Genomic DNA, 18372 nt, shown 5'->3' with positions numbered 1-18372 from the left:
TAGGAGTATGGGAACAAAAGGGGGGTGCTGTTCTACAGTATCTAAGGAGGCACGGGAAAGCTCAGGCATGTAGCCAGCTGATATCAGAGCTGTATGAGCTATGTGAGGCATGGGGCAGGATGCCCTTGTAAAGTATCAAAGATGTTCCAGTAAGTAAAGTATCAAGCATTGTTGTGTTAGGCACTGGTTCAAGAGCATTAAGTAGTGGCCACCTGGGTTCCTCCTTCTGGGCTTGTGAGTCCCTGGTGAATGGACTCTGCCTGCATGAGAAAGGATGGCTACGAGAGCGGGAGAGGGGCTGTTAGGGATGGAAGTCCTTCCTCCAGGCGCTTGCCATTCCAACTCCTACTAAGCCTGTCTGGTTTTACCCAGGAAACAGGCCAAGCACAAGGGTCCAAGCAGCCCCGGGGTTGGCACCAACTCCCTACACTGGGCAAGTCACTTAACCTCTGTTTGCTTCAACTTCCCCATCTATAAAATGGGGATAATAACAGCACCTACTTCCCAGGCTTGTTGTGAGGATTATGCTTAGCACAGTGCCTGGCACATAGTAGGCTTATTTTCTCCCTTTACACCACCTAGACCCCTAACCCCCTTATGGGAAGGAGAGAGAACAAAACCTACAGCATTTGCTCCATTAGAAGGGTAGTGTCTTTCTCCCTCCTCAGAGGCAAGAGAGAAGGGGATGTTTGGGTTAGCTCATGAATCATTATCCTCATCAATGAAAAGAAATACTGTTATTGACCTCAGCAATAGCTCATCATGGCCTCTGAAGGGAAGAAATAGGGGTGCAGAATAGCTGAGGGTACACAGCATCCCCTCACATGGCACAAAGATGTAGAATCTTGAACTCTGAATGGTGCCTCCTCATTTCTCCTTTTTCCAGCCTCTCTTTCTATGAAAAACAGTCCTAGAAACCTTCACCAGCTATTCCCAGGAATCCTAGTTACAAAGCTTCAGTGCTAGAAGATTCTGGAGCACCTTGTTCATGGCAATATCAAGTTACATATGTCTTTCTGACTAATTCATAACCTCTCTGCCAAGAGGCAGGAGACATGCTTCATCGTAAGTCTTCTAAAGCCATGACTGGCCATTGCATTGATTGGAGTTCTGAAATCTTTCCAAGTTGTTTTCCTTTACATAATTGGATCATCCTCCAACTTGTTCCACTAGTTCAATTCATTTCCTTCTGTATCAGTTCATTAAAGTCTTCCCAAGTTTGTCTGAAGCCTTCATTAGTAGTTCTTAAAGAGCAGTAATATTCTCTTACATTTACATATTGCAATTTGTTTAGCCATTTGCTGATTGATAGGCACCCACTTTGTTTTTAGTTTTTTCCTACAACAAAAAATTGGTGCTATAAATATTTTTGTGCATATGGTAGATTTTTTCTAGGACTTTGGCTATGAAATGTAGCAGAGAAAGAATCAGTAGATAAGGAGACAATTAAGATTGGGAGGAAGGAGATGATTTTTGGGGCAATCTTTTGAAAGAGACAGGAGGGGAGTAAGATCAAGGGTCGGTTTGGAAGGGTTTGCCTTAAGAAGAGACGAGTCACTTCTTCATCTGAGATGAACTAATGGATGGCTACTCTTGTCAACTGATGACAATAGATAAACAATATTGTAATTGGCAATTAAGACTATTTTGTGGAGACCTGAAAGTATCACTTCAAAGGAGTTCAGTTGTAGTCATGGGCCAAAAAGATCTTTTACACTTCAGAGGCCAAAATCTTAGTCACCATGCATGATGGACTCTGCCTGCATGAGAAAGGATGGCTACGAGAGCGGGAGGGGGGCTCTCCCACTTCTTTCTGCTCATAGTATACCTGCCCATGGCCAAGAACATACTGTCTACATAAGGCAGACCCTTGTCCACTGTCAATCCAGGCTGTCTTACATCTGCCCCAAGAGGATTGTTTTCTGTGTACAGCTCCACTGCAACCTCATTTTTTTCTGAACTTTATCCCAAATAAAATGAGCATTTCGTATATGTAGTAGAATATAAAAAGAAGATTATACATGAAACTGTGAAGCTTTTCTGGGAAAAAAAGCTTGCTTTTATTTTGAAGTATATAATAAGTTCAATGTGTAACTTTCAGCATCCTTCTTGTCTGTGATTCCTTCTGGTCTGGCTGTACCAGATATTTTAAAAAAAATGTACCAGATGTACCAGCATATTTTAAAAAAATGCTTTGGTGACCTCTTTTTTTGCTAGCTCTATTTCACCTCTCCTTTCTACAACTTCCTGCCCCCCAAAAAATGGGAAAAAAGAAAAAAAGGACCTAATAACAAGTATGCTGGTCAAGCATAACAAATTCCCACATTAGTCCTATCTGAAAATGTATATATTATTCTACATCTTGAGCCATCACCTCTTTGTCAAGCAGCTTGCTTTATCATTGGCCCTCTAGAATTATGATTTATCAGAGTTCTTAAATCTTTCAAAGCTGTTTTTTCTTGCAATGTTATTGTTATATGAATTGTTCTCCTGGTTCTTCTTACTTTACTCTGTATCAGTTCATATAAATTTTCCCAGATTTCTCAAACTGCACCTCATCATTTCTTATAGCACAATAATGACCTATAATATGTTCAGTTATTCCCCAGTTTGTAGATATTACCATTGCTTTCCATTTCTTTGCTTTAACAAATGCTGTTTAAATTTCTGCTTAAACATTTGTGTACTTATGACTCTTTCTCTTCTGTAATCTGGTTAGCATGTCGTTGTAACAGTGATGGAGCCCAAAGTTACAGTTTAGTGACATTGGAGACATATGAACTGAGAATTTTTGTTGCTACTTGTTCCTCTGCCAGAAACTGCCACCCATTCTGCAGACACCTTGATTCTTTTTAAAGAAGACAGGTTTCCGGCTAAGGATAATTTCTGAATGGGGTCTGAAATTCACAGATCAATTATAGAAAGGTTTACAAAAGAGGGATAGCTCCCACTTCAGCATATTGCCTATAAAGTTGTCCTAATAGAACAAGATTGAAGGAAATGAGGAGACTCCCACACACATTTATAATCAAACCAACTCTAATAAGAGTCCATGCATTCACCAATATTCAAGCCCACCAACAAATTGGACAACTAGATTCAGAAGTTAAGGCTGTCTAAGACATGGAGGATTTACCTAGTTTTCCATATGTACATCAAACCCTTCTGCCAGTGGAATTTCTGAAAAAACAACAGTATGAACAGCCATTATGATGAATACATAGGTGAACATTGTAAGAGGTAGAAGTGGTTCTGACTCATCTTCTGGAAAAAACGCAACTTGAAAGTTCAGACCTGAGGAAAGGAGGATGGCCACATCCTATACTGGGGAACTACTCCCACCAAATGCATTGAAAAGGCCCTATCCACCCAATCCACCTGATGGGGGTGGGGTGGGGATGGGGGCAAGAGAAATACAGTCACCAATTAGATGTTTGATATTCAGCTTCTAGAGCAAGTAGTGACTCCAGAGAATAGCAGCAGGAATTCCCTCAAGCTTGGTGATGTTTAGTTTACTAATTTTAACAGGGAAAACCTCTGATGACAGAAAATTAGACAATATCATTGCAGAGCCACTCTACTAGCTTTTTCTTTCCTCTAGAATAAAATATAAACTCCTCTGTTTAGTTATTAAAGCCCTCTACAAACTGGTCTTCTTTCCAGTCTGATTGGATGTTCCTCACCCTCTTCCTCTTCCTCTCTATAATCAAGTCTCTCCTTCCCTTTGCCTCAGAGTGTGCCTCTTCCTATGTACCTAAAACACCATTTTCTACATGAAGCCTTTCCTGATCCTCCCAACTGCTGGTGTCCTCTCCCTCAAACCACCTTGTATTTAATTACTTTGCAAATTTACTTCTTCTCATTCCCTTTATATTTATCTGTGTATTTGTCTCTCTCATTAGAATGTCAGCTCCCCAAGAGTAAGGATTGTAACCCCAGTGCCTAACACAGTACCTGGCACAAAGTTGGTATTTAATGCTTATTGATGATTGGTCGATCAATTAATGTAGCAGTACTGAGTCGTAAGTGAAATGTACGGAGCATCTGACGTGATAATCTGAGGTACTCATGGGGATTTGGAATAGGAGTGTCCTCAGACTCAGATATCTGTGTGCTACACGTCTGAAGCATTTTACTAAGACTTGTGTCTTTTTCCTGAGGGTGGGACACACCATAGAGTACCTTGGCTACTGGAATAACTGTGAAAAATCAAATGAACTAAGCCATCAAGGGAATATATGTTGTCATCATTGCAATTAAGTCTGTGATTTCAGTGGTTTTAGGAGACAATATAAAACAGCTTAAAATATTTTACTTAATTAATTGAAAAACACTCTAATTCCCAGTGGTAGTTTTCACTCACTCAATTTGTGTCAAAGAGGAGTAAATTACATATTCTGATGATATTTAGGAAAACCCTATTTTCTTACCTTTGTCATGTGCTAATGGGTGTTAGCTGTCATTTTTACTAGGGTAATGAAAAGGGCAAGTGAATAAGTATTTGTACAGGGCCTACTATGTGCCAAAGGTCCTAGTCTTCCCTGAACACAAGAAGGCTGCCGAACCCATTTCAGGGCTGCTTTCCACCTTTGACGTCCACCTGTTCCACTCTCCCGTGTAGAGAGACCGAGGAGTCTCAAATCTGTTGGTGAGTTAGTGAAGACCTCCCCTGGTGGAATGGGAGGATGAGAACAATCTGTTCCAATGGCCATGAAGGCAGATGAAGCAGGCGCTGTGGAGCGCTTAGAGCTTGGTTAGACATCGAAGATGCCAAAGTCATACACTGCATCTTGAGCCATCACCAGTCATCTTGATTCTGTCCTGCCACTGGACTGTGATGACTCTGGAGGAGAGAGTGAGGCTGCCGACTTCATGCAACTCTGCCTCACTTAAATCCAATTTATGCACAAATCAGAAGACAAAAATGTGCCAAGCACTGTGCTAAGCACTTTCTACAAATATCATCTCATTTGATCCTCACAACAACCCTGCAAGGAAGATGCTGTTATTATCTGCTTTTTGTAGTTGAGGAAACCAGTACAAATACAGATGAAGTGACTTGCCCAGGGTCAAACAGCTAGGAAGTATCTGAAGCTAAATTTAAACTTAAGTCTTCCTGATTCCAGGCTAGATACTTTGTCCATTGTGCCACCTAGACCTCCTCTAGATGGGGACATAACTCTAAATTCTTCCTGAGAAAAATGTTGAATTTACTCAAGCTGTCTGCATCATATTAATTTTACATTGATTTATTTCTTGATAAATGTCTTACCAGTGAAATAAAAATATGGCATACAAATATCAGAGCAAGTAGTTACTATACTTTTGAGTTAATGATAAATTATTTATTAGGTCTCAAATTTGAAATGTAAACATAAATATTTAGACCTAAAAGGATATTATTGGTTTCTTTAGGAATTCACATTTCCTTATCTACCGTTTAAGAGCGTGGTCTCAATACCCACTGTCATATTCATCCTAATTATAATATGATGCTGATAAATCGATATGCTGTTTACTTTATTAGTGTACATCTTCTTGAGAAAGAGTAGGTTGCTGACCCATTATCAGTATAAAATATACTTTTGTGTTATTTTCTAAGGAAACAAAAATGTGAAGTGGCATAAAAGTATGGACTGAGCCCTTCACATTTTCTCATCCATTAACACACATCTGTTCAACAGCTCAACGGGGCAGGTGGTGAATTCTGTCGCCATGGAAGTTTTTCCTCTGTATAAAGCCAACCAATCTAATAAGCAGTCTTGATCCCATGAGCATTATCCTTGAATCCTCTGAACTAAGGAGTCTAGACACCTTTTTAGAAAAGATCAAGGAATTTTAGAACTGGAAAGATATGTTAGGTATTTTAGTTTAAAAACATTAGAATTAGCAATATTTTAAATAGGTTTGAAAAACAAAAATACTTTTCAACTTTTAAAATCAATGACTGCTTCTTAATTTTTTTTTAATTTTAAAAACTCTCAATCAAAAGATTCTTCCACATTTACGTAGCTCACATTTGCTAGTTTGCAGATGAGGTGGCCCACTGGCAATTGGATAGATTTCTATATATGAGCTTTACATGTAACTTATTGCACAGAATCTTACAATTACATGAGATCCCACAGGTCTAATTTAATCCTTCCTAAGGAGGAATCCACATCTTTTTTGCTTTTATTTTAGTAACCCTGACAATGGGATTATTCAAACTGTCCTTGAAGACCCCCAATATGATGGAGAACTTATTAATTCCTAAGACAGTCCATTCCACTTTTGGACAACTCTGTTAGAAATATTTTCCTAACATTGAAACGATCTACTTTTCTGCAATTTCTACCCACTATTCCAAGTTTTCCCCAGTAAGTTCAAGTTGAACGCATACCCGAAGCCAGAAGGGGTAGGACCTTAGGGAAAGGTCTGGTGCTGCCCTAGGGTCAAGCCTCAGACCCCACACCTGGAGTCAAAAAAACTTTGCCACAAGAACCAAAAGAGAATTTGTGACCCCTCCACCCCTTGCAACAGGAAACCTCAGACACAAAACTGAACTTGAATGCCAAAAGGGCCAGGGTCTCTGACACTGGCCTGACAGCCAGAGTAAACAGTCCACATATGAGATATCTTCATGGCGTGTCTCATTCCTAACCATCTGGGGATGGAACTACTAATTGGTAGTTATGTGTGATTTCAGTCTGTTCTCTGATTCTATGTGCCATACACTGTACTAAGCACTGGGGAAATACAGAGACAAAAGGGAAACAGTCCATGCCCTTAAGAATCTTACACTGTGTGTGTTAGGGAGTGGGGATTGGTGGGTTATGTGGAAATGAGTCAGGGGCAATAGAAACACAGTTTATATAGGATATATATGATATATGAAATACATATGTGTATATTGGATATATGTTATATATGTATATGAGATATGGGTGTGTATATGTGCATATATTCATACATTCATATATGCATATACATACACATTCATACATGCATTAACATATGTGTATGAATGTAACCCCAGTCCTAAAGCCCACTGGTGTGGGACTTTTCCTCACTGATCGAAATCAATGCCTTGTACCTGCATGAAAGGTAGAAAGAGAGAGAGAGAGAGAGAGAGAGAGAGAGAGAGAGAGAGAGAGAGAGAGAGAGAAAGAGAAAGAGAGAGAGATATTGAGAGATTCCCTCTCTTCGTGCTCCAGAGGGGGAGAGGCGGGTCTTCAGGTGTCTTCAGGCTTTGCAGTCACTTTGGACACTTCTGGCTCCCAGCTTTGAGAGAGATTTCAACCCCACTTCAGGTTGCTGAAGGAAAAGACTCTGTCTGGGAAAACATAAGAGTTGCTGACAGTCTCTATCATGTCCCTATCCCCAGTTTGCTACACTAGAGACTAAGGGGAACTTCTTGTGTGAGATCTAGTGTACTCTCTTGGTTAAGCTGAGTTACCTTAACCCAATGGGACAGCTCTTTCACTCTGTATCATCTGGCATATAATTCCTTATGTATACTTTCTCTGACTTCCATTTTGCAACAAATTTGGATAAATGGGCTTCTTGGCTAGGTGTTATGTTTGTTCATTTGGGAGCTAGTATTTGGTGATAAAAGGGTCAAGCCTCGAATATAAATCTTGAGACCTACTTCTCCCACTAATGAAACAGCGATCAGAAGTTTAGCTTGAAACTCACATCCCCTAAACTACCAATGGGCAAAGGTGTCTCAGTGGATAGAGTACTGGGCTGGAAGTCAGGAAGACTCATATTCCTGAGTTCAAATCTGGCCTCAGACACTTACTAGCTGTGTGACCCTGGGCATGTCACTCAACCCTATTTGCCTCAGTTCCTCATCTATAACATGAGCTGGAGAAGAAAATGGCAAATCACTCCTGTATCTTTGTCAAGAAAACCCCAAATGAGGTTACAAAGAGTAAGACAATTATTTGCAAGTCTGCCCTAGCCCCCGGAGACATAAATAAGACTTTTAATATAATGAAGCATATTCAATCATATTGCATCTAATAAAATGTTACATTAATATTTTAGTGAGAGCAAAAAGGGTTTTGTACTATTCATAAGAAAATTTTAAATATTTCATATTTATTTTATTTTTAAACTTTTATTTTACATGTTTATCATGTATATAATTTGCTAGTATAATGGTACATATATGTAATTTATAGATAAATATGTACATGTTGAGGATGCATACTCAATAATTAAAAGATTTTTTTTACTAGTAGACGTACAAGGTTTTTAAAAATTTGGAGATTGTTGGTCTATAGGGTAAAATACAAACTCCTTAGCCTGGTTCCTCCATGCATTCACACAGACCGCTCCCCCTACCACACACACACACACACACACACACACACACACACACACACACACCCTTTCCATGTCTGGAACACTCCCCCCTCATCCCCATCTCTGCATCCTTCAAGGCTCAGCTCAGATGCCATATCCTCTTGTGATACCTTTCCTAATCTCTCCACTTGTTAGTGGTCTCTCCTTCCTGTTTTCTTTGTACTATATTCATTAATGTTCAGATTACATCCTCTTAGTAGAACATAAGCTCCTTAAGAGCCAGTTCTATTTTTTTATCTTTGCATCCTCAAATGTCTTGCACATAGTAGGTACTTAATAAAGGATCTATTGAATTGGATTCAATTGAAATACCTGAAGGTAGCTATCCCTTCTCACTCAAGTTTTCTCTTTTCTCAGATAAAAATCCTCAGTTCCTTCAACTGTTCCTCATATGGCGGTCTTTAGTTCACATGCCATCCCCGGTCACCTTCTTCGGATTCACTCAAGTTTGTCAGCATCTTTCTGAAAACAGCATTCTAGAACTGAAAAAAAAAATACTCCAAACATGGTCTTCCCAGAGAGCAGTATCATGTCACTTCCAATTCATTCTCACACACATCTTTTCACTGCCTATCACATCCCAGGCACTCTTACTTCCCTCATTCTGACCAGGGCCTGATAGGAAAGCAGCCTAAACACACTCACCCCACAGGGATTGATCTGGCCACGCTTTCCCCACCCTGAGCTTGCTGACTTTTTAAAATCCAAGTTTAGATCTTTGCATTCGTCATTATTTTTGGTCTGATTAGATTCCACCCATCCTTCTAGCCTACCAAGATCCTTTTGCATCCTGCCCCTGTTGTCCCATAGGTTAGCTCTCCTTCCCAGCTTTGTGTCACCTGCAGTTTTATAAGCTTCTATCGAAGCCTTCCTATGAGTCATTAATAAAAATGTTGATGAAAACAGGGCCAGGAACAGAAGTGGGAGGCATGAAAACATTATTATAAATAGGAATTAGGGCTCTATAAATACTAGTAATACAACAGTTCAGAGATGTCCTCAGTTAACTATGCTTTTGTGGACTAGAAGGAGAAAATTGAAATAATAACACTTTCACTACCTATTTTACAGGGTTTGTTGGGAGGATCAGATGAGTTAACATATGTAAAGTGCCCTGCAAACCCTAAAGTACAAATAATAACAGCCAACATTTGTGTAGCACGTTAAGGTTTATATGGTACCTTACATACATTACTTCATTTGGTTCTAACAACAATCCTTTGAGGTAGGTATTAAAGTTATTATTATCCCTGTTTTCCAAATGAGGTCATTGCTATTATCAGGTCAGCTCCTCTTTATTTATGACGTTGTTTCTATGGGAAAAAATGCATTCTGAGGGTCAAAACAATTGGCTTACAAACTTTGCAAATACTGCCTGTGGGTTAGTTGGTGTCTGCTTATGTGTTCTATTACGTCATGATCTGTTGTATTCTATTATAAACTGTCACAATGCTCAGTGCCCTAGGTCACTTTGTGTTCCACTGGATAATCTTCCCAAAAAGAAATTAGGGGGAGTTCAGAAACCCACAGTTCCCATAGATACCTTATGGGAAATTGAATCTAAATCTCAGCCTTTCTATCATTGCTCATATCTTCTTAGTATCTGGGAGTGGAGCTGGGGGAGGCAGGTAGAGAGAGGTGGGATGATGGAATACAATGTTAGCCAGGACACAATCCTTAGACACAATCTTTCTTATACCTAGTCCAAGTTCAAAGCCAGGTCTCCAAAGTATAATATATGCTCTGAAACTCACTCATTGTTAAATACCATGGACAGCTAAAACTTCACCCCCTCACATAAAATTCACTCCCCAAATCCTTCCACAACATTCTAATGTAACTGCCACACACCCCTAACTCGTTAATCGCTCTAAAGTTTTCCTTTTAAATACCTAATAACTGATATTAGCCTAAGGTTATATCATTCTGTTTCCAAGCACTCACATGGAATTTCAGGCACTTTTTCGGCAACATAGTGTCTTTGAGAGTCATCCAGAAAGTTGAACAGTTAAGTGGCTTGCCCAAAGTCATGGAAAAACTACATGCCAGAAGTGGGACTGGAACTCAGATTTTTCTATCTGTATCATGCTACCTTTCTTAATATGTGATATGGCATAATATAATACAAGAGAAGCATTGTGGCATAGTGGGTAGAGGACCAGCTTTGAAATCTAGGTTCAAGAGCTTCCTCTATGTGACCTTATTAGTTGTCTGACTATGAGCAAGTCATTTAACTTCTCAATATTCTGGACGACTCTCTAATATTCCAGGTTGCTCATCCTAATTAATGGAGAAAGTTTCCACCCTGGGAATTTACTGCATTTATGAAATCACAGTTCTGGACAAATTCTACATTTACACACATACACACAAGTACACAAAATTCCATGTTAGTATTAATGTAGATAGCCTATATATGTGGGCAATGATTATCTAAAGAACATATTTCATTATTTTCATTTTCAAAATATTAATTTCCATCATATCTTAATGCACTATACTTATGTGTACCCAAAATGTCTAGGGAAGTGAACAAATTATCATAATTATTGCTATCATCACTGGTGGGGGGAAGAGTAGGTGATATTGTTTTAGACTGTGGAATTAGTGAAATGTTTTTAAAAGTATTTCCCTCTGATATTTTCAGTAATGAGTCTTCCAAAATGGAAATATTTTCCTGGATGACTGTTTTGGCCATCAAGGCAATACAAACATCTTGATAATCAAATGTTCCTGGTTGAATTTAGTTGTACAATTCTGAAATATTCCATTTGCTATGGTAGACATCACCCAATTTGTATTTCAGCTTTCAGACATGTGAATTTGTGGATCTTTCCATCTTCAATTAATATCCATCTTTTACATCCTGATAGAATCCTGCACTTCAAAAATCTGCAAAAGAAGAGAATTATGAAATAGAAGAGTGTGGCAGCCCTTCACCTCTCCATAGCAAAGAGGTAAATTATTGCATGTGTATTATATCTTGAGTTGCTTTAGAGTAGTGATTTTCCCTCCTTTGGATGGAGTGGGGAAGGGGACAAGGTTGGAACATACTGTCATTTGATTTTCCAATACACTTTTCCAAAGGTAAAATCCTTTATTTATATAAAAATGCAAGTATATTCCTTCTCTTGGAAATCACTATAGAAAAAAAATAAAAGTGGACTGTTTACTTAGGTTGTGACTTGTACCTGAGAAGGGAGAGCAGTGAACTCATTACACAAGAATGACATTGCTCATTAAATTCTGTGGAATTGTTTAAAGCAAACTATTGGGAAAATCACAATATATTTGAAGAAAAAGAATCCATACGTAAGAAACTATTGAGGTATACTTAAAAAGTAACATCTCAAGAAGAGCAAATGAATGCAATACAAGCCCAAGTCAACGAGCATTTATTAAGTGCTTACTGTGTGTCAGGCACTATGCTAAGTGATACCTCCCTCGAACAATAGTCTTATCTCCTTTACTATGTTATAGACTCCTTAAGGACCTTGATTTATTCATCCACTGTCCTCTACAATGCTTTGCAGTTAGAATATGGAATGGAAAAGCATTGTGCTTGCCATCAGCTACTTACTATGTTAAGTACTGGGGATACAGGCAATCCCTACTCTCAGGGAGCTTACATTCTAACTAGGGGAACTAATACATATTAGGAGAGTTCAAATTCCAGGCAAATAGAAGGACTTAGTCAATCTTAGGGTGCAGAGGCAGGACAGATGAAAAAACCCAGCAGTCCTTGGGGTATCATGGCAAGTCAGATGGCAATACCTGGATGTCAGAAGGGCATAGCGGCAGGCCAGATGGTAAGACCTGGTGGACTTTAGGAAACAATGGTATATTCTTGAGGGTCTCCATTAGTCATGTATTGCTTTGTCATGATACTTATATTTTAATGCTCTATGTATTTTATGTTAATTTTTCAAGTCTATACCTTCCCAAACCGTATTATAAACTCCTTGATGGCAATGAACAGATTTTAAATTTCTCTGTATGCCCCATAGTGCCTGGCACAAGGCCTAGTACAGAATAAACTCTTATAAATATTTGTTGATTGAGAGAGCACCCTGAAAAACAATACACAACAAAGAAAAATAAGATATTGACCTAGTTTCTGTACTATTTTAGTACTCTTCCTGTAGTGCACCAACAACATGCCGATATAGGATTCATATAGACATATCTTCTCTATACCACATGAAAGAATATTTTATACAACTTAACTAGTTTTACACTAAGAATCCAGGCCTTTTGAATCAGATTTCAGTGGCCTATATTTCTCTTCCTGTCTGGACCAGATCCATACGGGAAAATCAAATATAGTTCCAGGCTTGCCAATGGGCAAAAGCAGTGGTGTCCAATTCAAATAGAAATAAGGGCCACTAAGCAGTACATAAAGATCCCTGCAGCCGCATATTAATTTATGTTTATAGATTTCTTTTTTTGTTAATATGTCAACACATTAAAATCACATAAATCCATTTTAATCTGCTTCCCCAGCACTTGAGAATGTTGTGGACCTTGTACAGCCTGTAGGCAGTGCGTTTGACACCTCTGGTCTAAGACACCCTCAGGAAGCCTTGCCAGGGCTTTAGCTCCTCCTTTGAAGGTAAAGAGTACAAAATTCAAGGAATATTTAGTCCTGTAGGGTGATCTTTAGATCTTCTAGGTTTCTTTTTGGACAGAATATTTAAGAGTAGGGCTATACTTCATCATTCTGTTCACTAGTTTATTGATCTTAAGATGATAAGTATAATGATGCTACACTTGAATGTTTTGTAGACTATTAAATAGGAAAACTTTCTTACAGTGGGGATTATAAGATACTAAATTAATCTTTTAAAGCTATTTTATTGAATTGCTTTCCTTGGAGACTTAAAAATATTGGGCCACTGTATTTTCTTATTTACGGTAGGTACTGTCTTGCCTGGAAGCAAGAGGATAGGACGGGGAGGGGAAGGTGCTACATTACCTCCAATGATTCTATCAGCTCTTGGGTTATTTACAGAATCACAGCATTCTAGAATTGGAAGAGTCCAAACCACAACTGAAAAGTAATCCTGATTGTAATGTACCCAATAAACAATCTTTCAGCTTTTGCTTGAAGACATCCATTTATATAGAACTCACTACCTCCCAAGGCGGATCATTCTATTTCTGTATAGCTCTAATTGTTAGGACGTTTTTTCCTGACATCAAGCTTAAATTTACCTCTTTGCAACTTCTGCTGTCCTCTAAAACACATCACCAAACTAATCTCTCTTCCACCTTGACAAGCCTTCAGATACGTGAACTTGGATATCATGTTTCCTCTGTGTCATAGACTGGTAGAAATCTATGTTTGTGAAGGGATTTTCCCTATATAGTTTTGATCCATGGTTTCCTACCAATCCTTCCTCTGAACCCACTGAAATATTCTTTCCCATGATCCAGGGTGCATGTGAGGTGCCTATGGGTGCCTGTGTTTTCCACTCCTTTATCATAAACTCTAGGAGGGAGTGATCATTTCTCCCCAAGATTCCCATTAGTTCTGCCCCAGCAATCAGTTCCCCTGTTACTGAGAATCAGCCAGTATCGAATTTCCTCTTATTAATTTATCTACAACAATAGGCATCAATTTATTAAGCCCTTACTGGGTGTAAGCCGCTGTACTAAGTGTTGGTGGAGAGCCAAAGAAAAGGGGGAGACAGATTCTGCCCTCAGGGAGCTTACCTTCTAAAGGGAGGCATGTATGCATAAAGAGGTATATACAAGATATACACAGAGTAGATTCAAAGTAACATTATAGAAAAAGGCACCAGCAACTGGGGGAGGGGACCTTGGCAGAGGACTAGAAAAAGCCTCCCACTGAAGGAGACTATTTAAGCTGAGTCTTGAAGGAAGCCAGGGATTCTAATAAGTGAAGATGACAAAGGAGAGCTTACCACATATGGGAGACAGCTGATATGAAGACACCTAGGTGGGAGGGGGGTATTTGGGGTCAGGAAAAAAAATAGGCTGTTTGGACCACAGAGGGCATGGAAGGGAGTAATTTAAAGAAACTGGAAAGATAGGACGGGGCTAGGTTCTGGTGAGCTTTAAACACCAGAGTTTATGTTTGATCTTAGAGGTAATTGGGAACCACAGGAATTTATTGAGTATGAAGGGTGGCATGGTAAGATCTGTGCTTTAGGACAATCGCTTTGGCAGCTGTATGGTTGGTAGACTGGAGTGGGGAGACCCTTAGAGTATGGAAAATAATTAGCAGGGTATTACAATAGGTTAGAGGTTAAAAAGCCTGAACTAAATAGAGTGGTGGAAAGGGACATAGAGCTATTGTGGAGATTGAAACTACTATAAAATTTAGCAACTGTGATTGTCTATAGGGTGAGTAAGAGTGAGATATTGAGGATAACATCAAGGTTGTGAACCTGGGTGACTAGAAGCATGATGAGCTAGCAATAATAATTGGGAAGTTTGGGAGAGGAATGGGTTTTGAGGTAAAGATAATGAGTTTTATTCTAGACATGCCAAGTTTGAGATGCCTATAGGACCTCCAGTTCATAATGCCCAGTATGTATCTGGTAATTTCAAAGTGGAAGAGAAGGGGATAGAGCCTTAGGGGACATCCTTGGTCAGTATGGGTGACATGGATGAAGATCCAGCAAAGAAGAAAGAGCAGTCAGACCGGTCAGAAGAAGATGAAGACAGAGTTGTGACACGAGAACCCAAGAGGAGAAAGTATGCAAGAGGAGCAGATGGTCCACAGGATCAAATGCCATGAGAGGACTAAGAAAAGGACCATTAGATCCTCCCATTAAAAGGCCTTTTGGTAACTGGAGAGAGTATGTTCAGTTGGGTGATGAGGTCAGAAGCAGAATCACAGAGGGTTTTAAAGAGTGTGAAAGAGCAGAAAGCAGAGGCACTGAGTGTAAATGGTTTCTTCAAGGAGTTTAGCTTAGAAGAGGTGGGATATTAGATGATGGCACTGGTAAGTTCTGAGGGCTTAGACATGTGTGAAGGCAGCAGGGAAGGACTGTATAGTTAGAGAGAGATTGAAGATTCAGGTCAAGGTTGATGGTGGGAGCAATCTGATGGAAAAGATAGGCAGGGACAGGGCAAAGAGTATAGGGAAAGGAGTTGACCTGGGCAAAGGGAAGGACTTCCTCTTCATTGAAGATTGGAACTTAGAATGACACAGTGGGGGAAGATGTCAGGGGGAACTGACATGATAATGGGAGGAGAGGGAGCTTGGGGCAAATGGCATCAGTCTTTGGAAGGGTGAAGAATACTGGTTTTTGGAAAGGGAAATAAGGTCCCATTTAGGGGCCAAAGAGAGAAAACCACAGACCTCATGAAACTCTCTCTCTTTCAGTTACCTTCAGTTTATTCTGTGGATGGTGATGTTGACATCTATTATCCTGATCCCAGCTCTCACACAGGAATAAGGTACTTTTGTGAAATATAGGAAAGAACTATGTGTAGGAAATATAGGAAGAACTAATTTGTTCTATCATGTCCCTCTTATTGCCAGTTTCTAATGTCACCAGAGTTAATCAGATCCTTGGATCCCTGAAAGAGAGGTTGGGAGGTGAGATAAGTGTCACTTACTGTGAGCACTTCCAATTTCAACATGGGATGATAAAAGTGCCTCCCTATAATAGAACTAGCAAAGGGAGACAACCCAGATGTCCAGAATTTTCATCCTTAAATTCATATATTCATAATATTCCAAATTCAGTGATACCTCCATCCCGACTCTCTAACCCCAACTAAATAATCATGTCTTTATTTTCTCTTCTGTTCTTTCATCCTACTCTGTTATTAAAGAAATAGCCTGAGTCAATGGAGCATCCTTTTTTGGGACAGAGTCCCCAAGCCCTGGTGAATTTATATTTTTAAAACTAAATTAGTAAAAGTGATTTTTCCTAAGGTCATTACTTAATAAATGGTAGATCTGAGGCTAGAACTTAGTTCTCTTGAATTACTGCATATTCTTCTTCCTGTCTTTAAAGAAGGGAAAATAGAAGTGGTTAACTTAATAGAAAGCTCAGCTTGACTCATTTTTCCATCAGTGAGTCTTATGTACAGCAAAGCTTTGTGTTTCCTTGATTTCTGAACAAACTGTGTAAGGCACCTAGCCTACTTCTATGTCTCACTGCAGAATGAAGCAGATCTTAGGTACTCAGAGGTTATGCCAGCAGAGCCCAATGTCTGATAGGGGCCATAAAGCTAGAAAGCTTCTAGTATCATCCCTATACCAAAGGTTTTATCTGCTAAGGATTGGCTGACCTAAATACCAAGATGCTAAGCAGTGGAAGGTTGATCAATAGAAGATGAATTCTTTGACCAAGACAACCTATGGATTGGATAAAAATTGCTACATTTTTACCAGCACATGCCTGTATTGGATGTAGGTACTGATGGAACTAAAAATAGAGAACCCTAAGAAAAATGTTTAGAAAAGACTACCTACCTTTAGTAAACTGTAAAATAAGCAGGTACAAAGTCCCCAACCCATTCCTAATTGCAATGCAGGAGGTTATTTGGACAGATTTATTTTTTTTGGATAGATTTATTTCATTTTTTGCCAATTGAAGAGAAAATAAAGGGCCTCCCTTGCAGAGATATTCCACTGGCTTCTGTCATTTTTCCACGAGGAACAGATCCCCCTAAATAATAGATGGTCAACACATTGAGTGATTGATTATCCAAAAGTACAGTTGCTAGTTTGTAGAATTTAGCTAAGGTGAGCACTGTGTGCATATGATATGTTTTAGGGAGTCTTAGCCATCTCTGATAACACCCTTGAATGCATAGAAATCTTAAGTGGAAAGCTACCACTGAAGGACCTACACTTGTAAAGTCTCTTAGCTTCCCTTCAACCTCTAGTCCCAAAGCTTTGCAGAGGGTGTTATATATAGTAGCCATATATTTAGATAGTTAGATAGAGACAGAGACAGAGACAAAGACAGAGAAAGAGAGAGAGAGAGAGAGAGAGAGAGGGAGGGAGGGAGGGAGAGGGAGAGAGAGAGAGAGACAGATAGACAGACATACAGATGTCACAGAGATCCACCAACATTTTCACAGGATTACCATAAGAAGACCATTAAAAACCAAAAGAGAGGATCCACGAACAATATTGGAAGAAAAGGAAAAGGAAAGGAAAATAGGAGTGATTTCAATCGCCTTTATAATTTCTGTGTGGCTCATTTTCACCTTAATACTTTTTGTCTACTTAACCATGGAAAAGGAGGTAATTGAAGTTTAGTTCCATACAGTAAGACAAGTGTGAAGACAACAAGCAATGGCCTCCTGACTGAGTGAGTAATGTACCATTCTATCTTCCTTCAGTAAAAGAACTCAGAACAACTTTGGAATTAGAATGCTCAAGTAAAAAGCCAAATCCAATGACTATGTGGTCTTCCTTTGAAAGTATACTGCTTTAAAAAAAAGGAAAGGGAAAAAATACACTGGTAGGTAATTTATCTGTATGCCTATGTCAGGATACAAGAAAGCAAATGGCACAGAGTAACCTTTTCAAGATGGAGAACATGATTAAGAATTCTCTCTATATTCATTACTGCACCTACTTTTTAATATTCCCTTGAATTTTGCTTCTGAATTTTGGCAGACTTATAAAAAGCAGAATGCTGTTTTTAAGCTTGGGGATAAGCTATACATGACATTTCCTTTACTCCTCAAGTGATCTGGTCAGACACACATACTTCTGTTAAGAGCCATTGACAGAATTGTGAAATTCTTAGTCATTTGATAACTAATAGTAATAAACTTCAATCTGCTCTCGGCAATAGTGATCTCAAAGCACCCTTAGAGAGACATCACCAGTATTAGTCTTTGCTAATTTTTTCTTACAATTTGGGACTTCTATGGCATGAAAAAAACATTTGAAATGATAACACTAATACCCAGAATCTTGTGTCTCTTCCTCCACCAAGAAATTCCTAAAATTAGCAAACTATTATTTATGGGATTCCCAATCAAATTTGTATAAGTATTCATGCTTAGTAATTTCTA

The 18372-nt window shown here is 39.1% G+C and overlaps 1 protein-coding gene across 1 annotated transcript in view; it reads left to right on the top strand.

The window, feature by feature from the left end:
• LEMD1 (LEM domain containing 1) overlaps nt 1-17605 on the top strand; it is a 39181-nt gene extending 21576 nt beyond the window's left edge. Inside the window, exons 5-7 of the mRNA XM_036757507.1 lie at nt 11226-11309; nt 15710-15783; nt 17425-17605. Of these exons, the coding sequence (XP_036613402.1) occupies nt 11226-11309; nt 15710-15783; nt 17425-17605 (339 nt within the window). The remainder of the gene's footprint in view (nt 1-11225; nt 11310-15709; nt 15784-17424) is intronic.
• The last annotated feature ends 767 nt before the right edge of the window (nt 17606-18372 follow it).

Source organism: Trichosurus vulpecula, chromosome 4 (assembly GCF_011100635.1).
Source record: "Trichosurus vulpecula isolate mTriVul1 chromosome 4, mTriVul1.pri, whole genome shotgun sequence".
Classification (NCBI taxonomy): Eukaryota; Metazoa; Chordata; class Mammalia; order Diprotodontia; family Phalangeridae; genus Trichosurus; species Trichosurus vulpecula.
The sequence above is the reverse complement of the archived record's forward strand: the minus strand, read 5'-3'. Positions and strand labels throughout refer to the sequence as shown.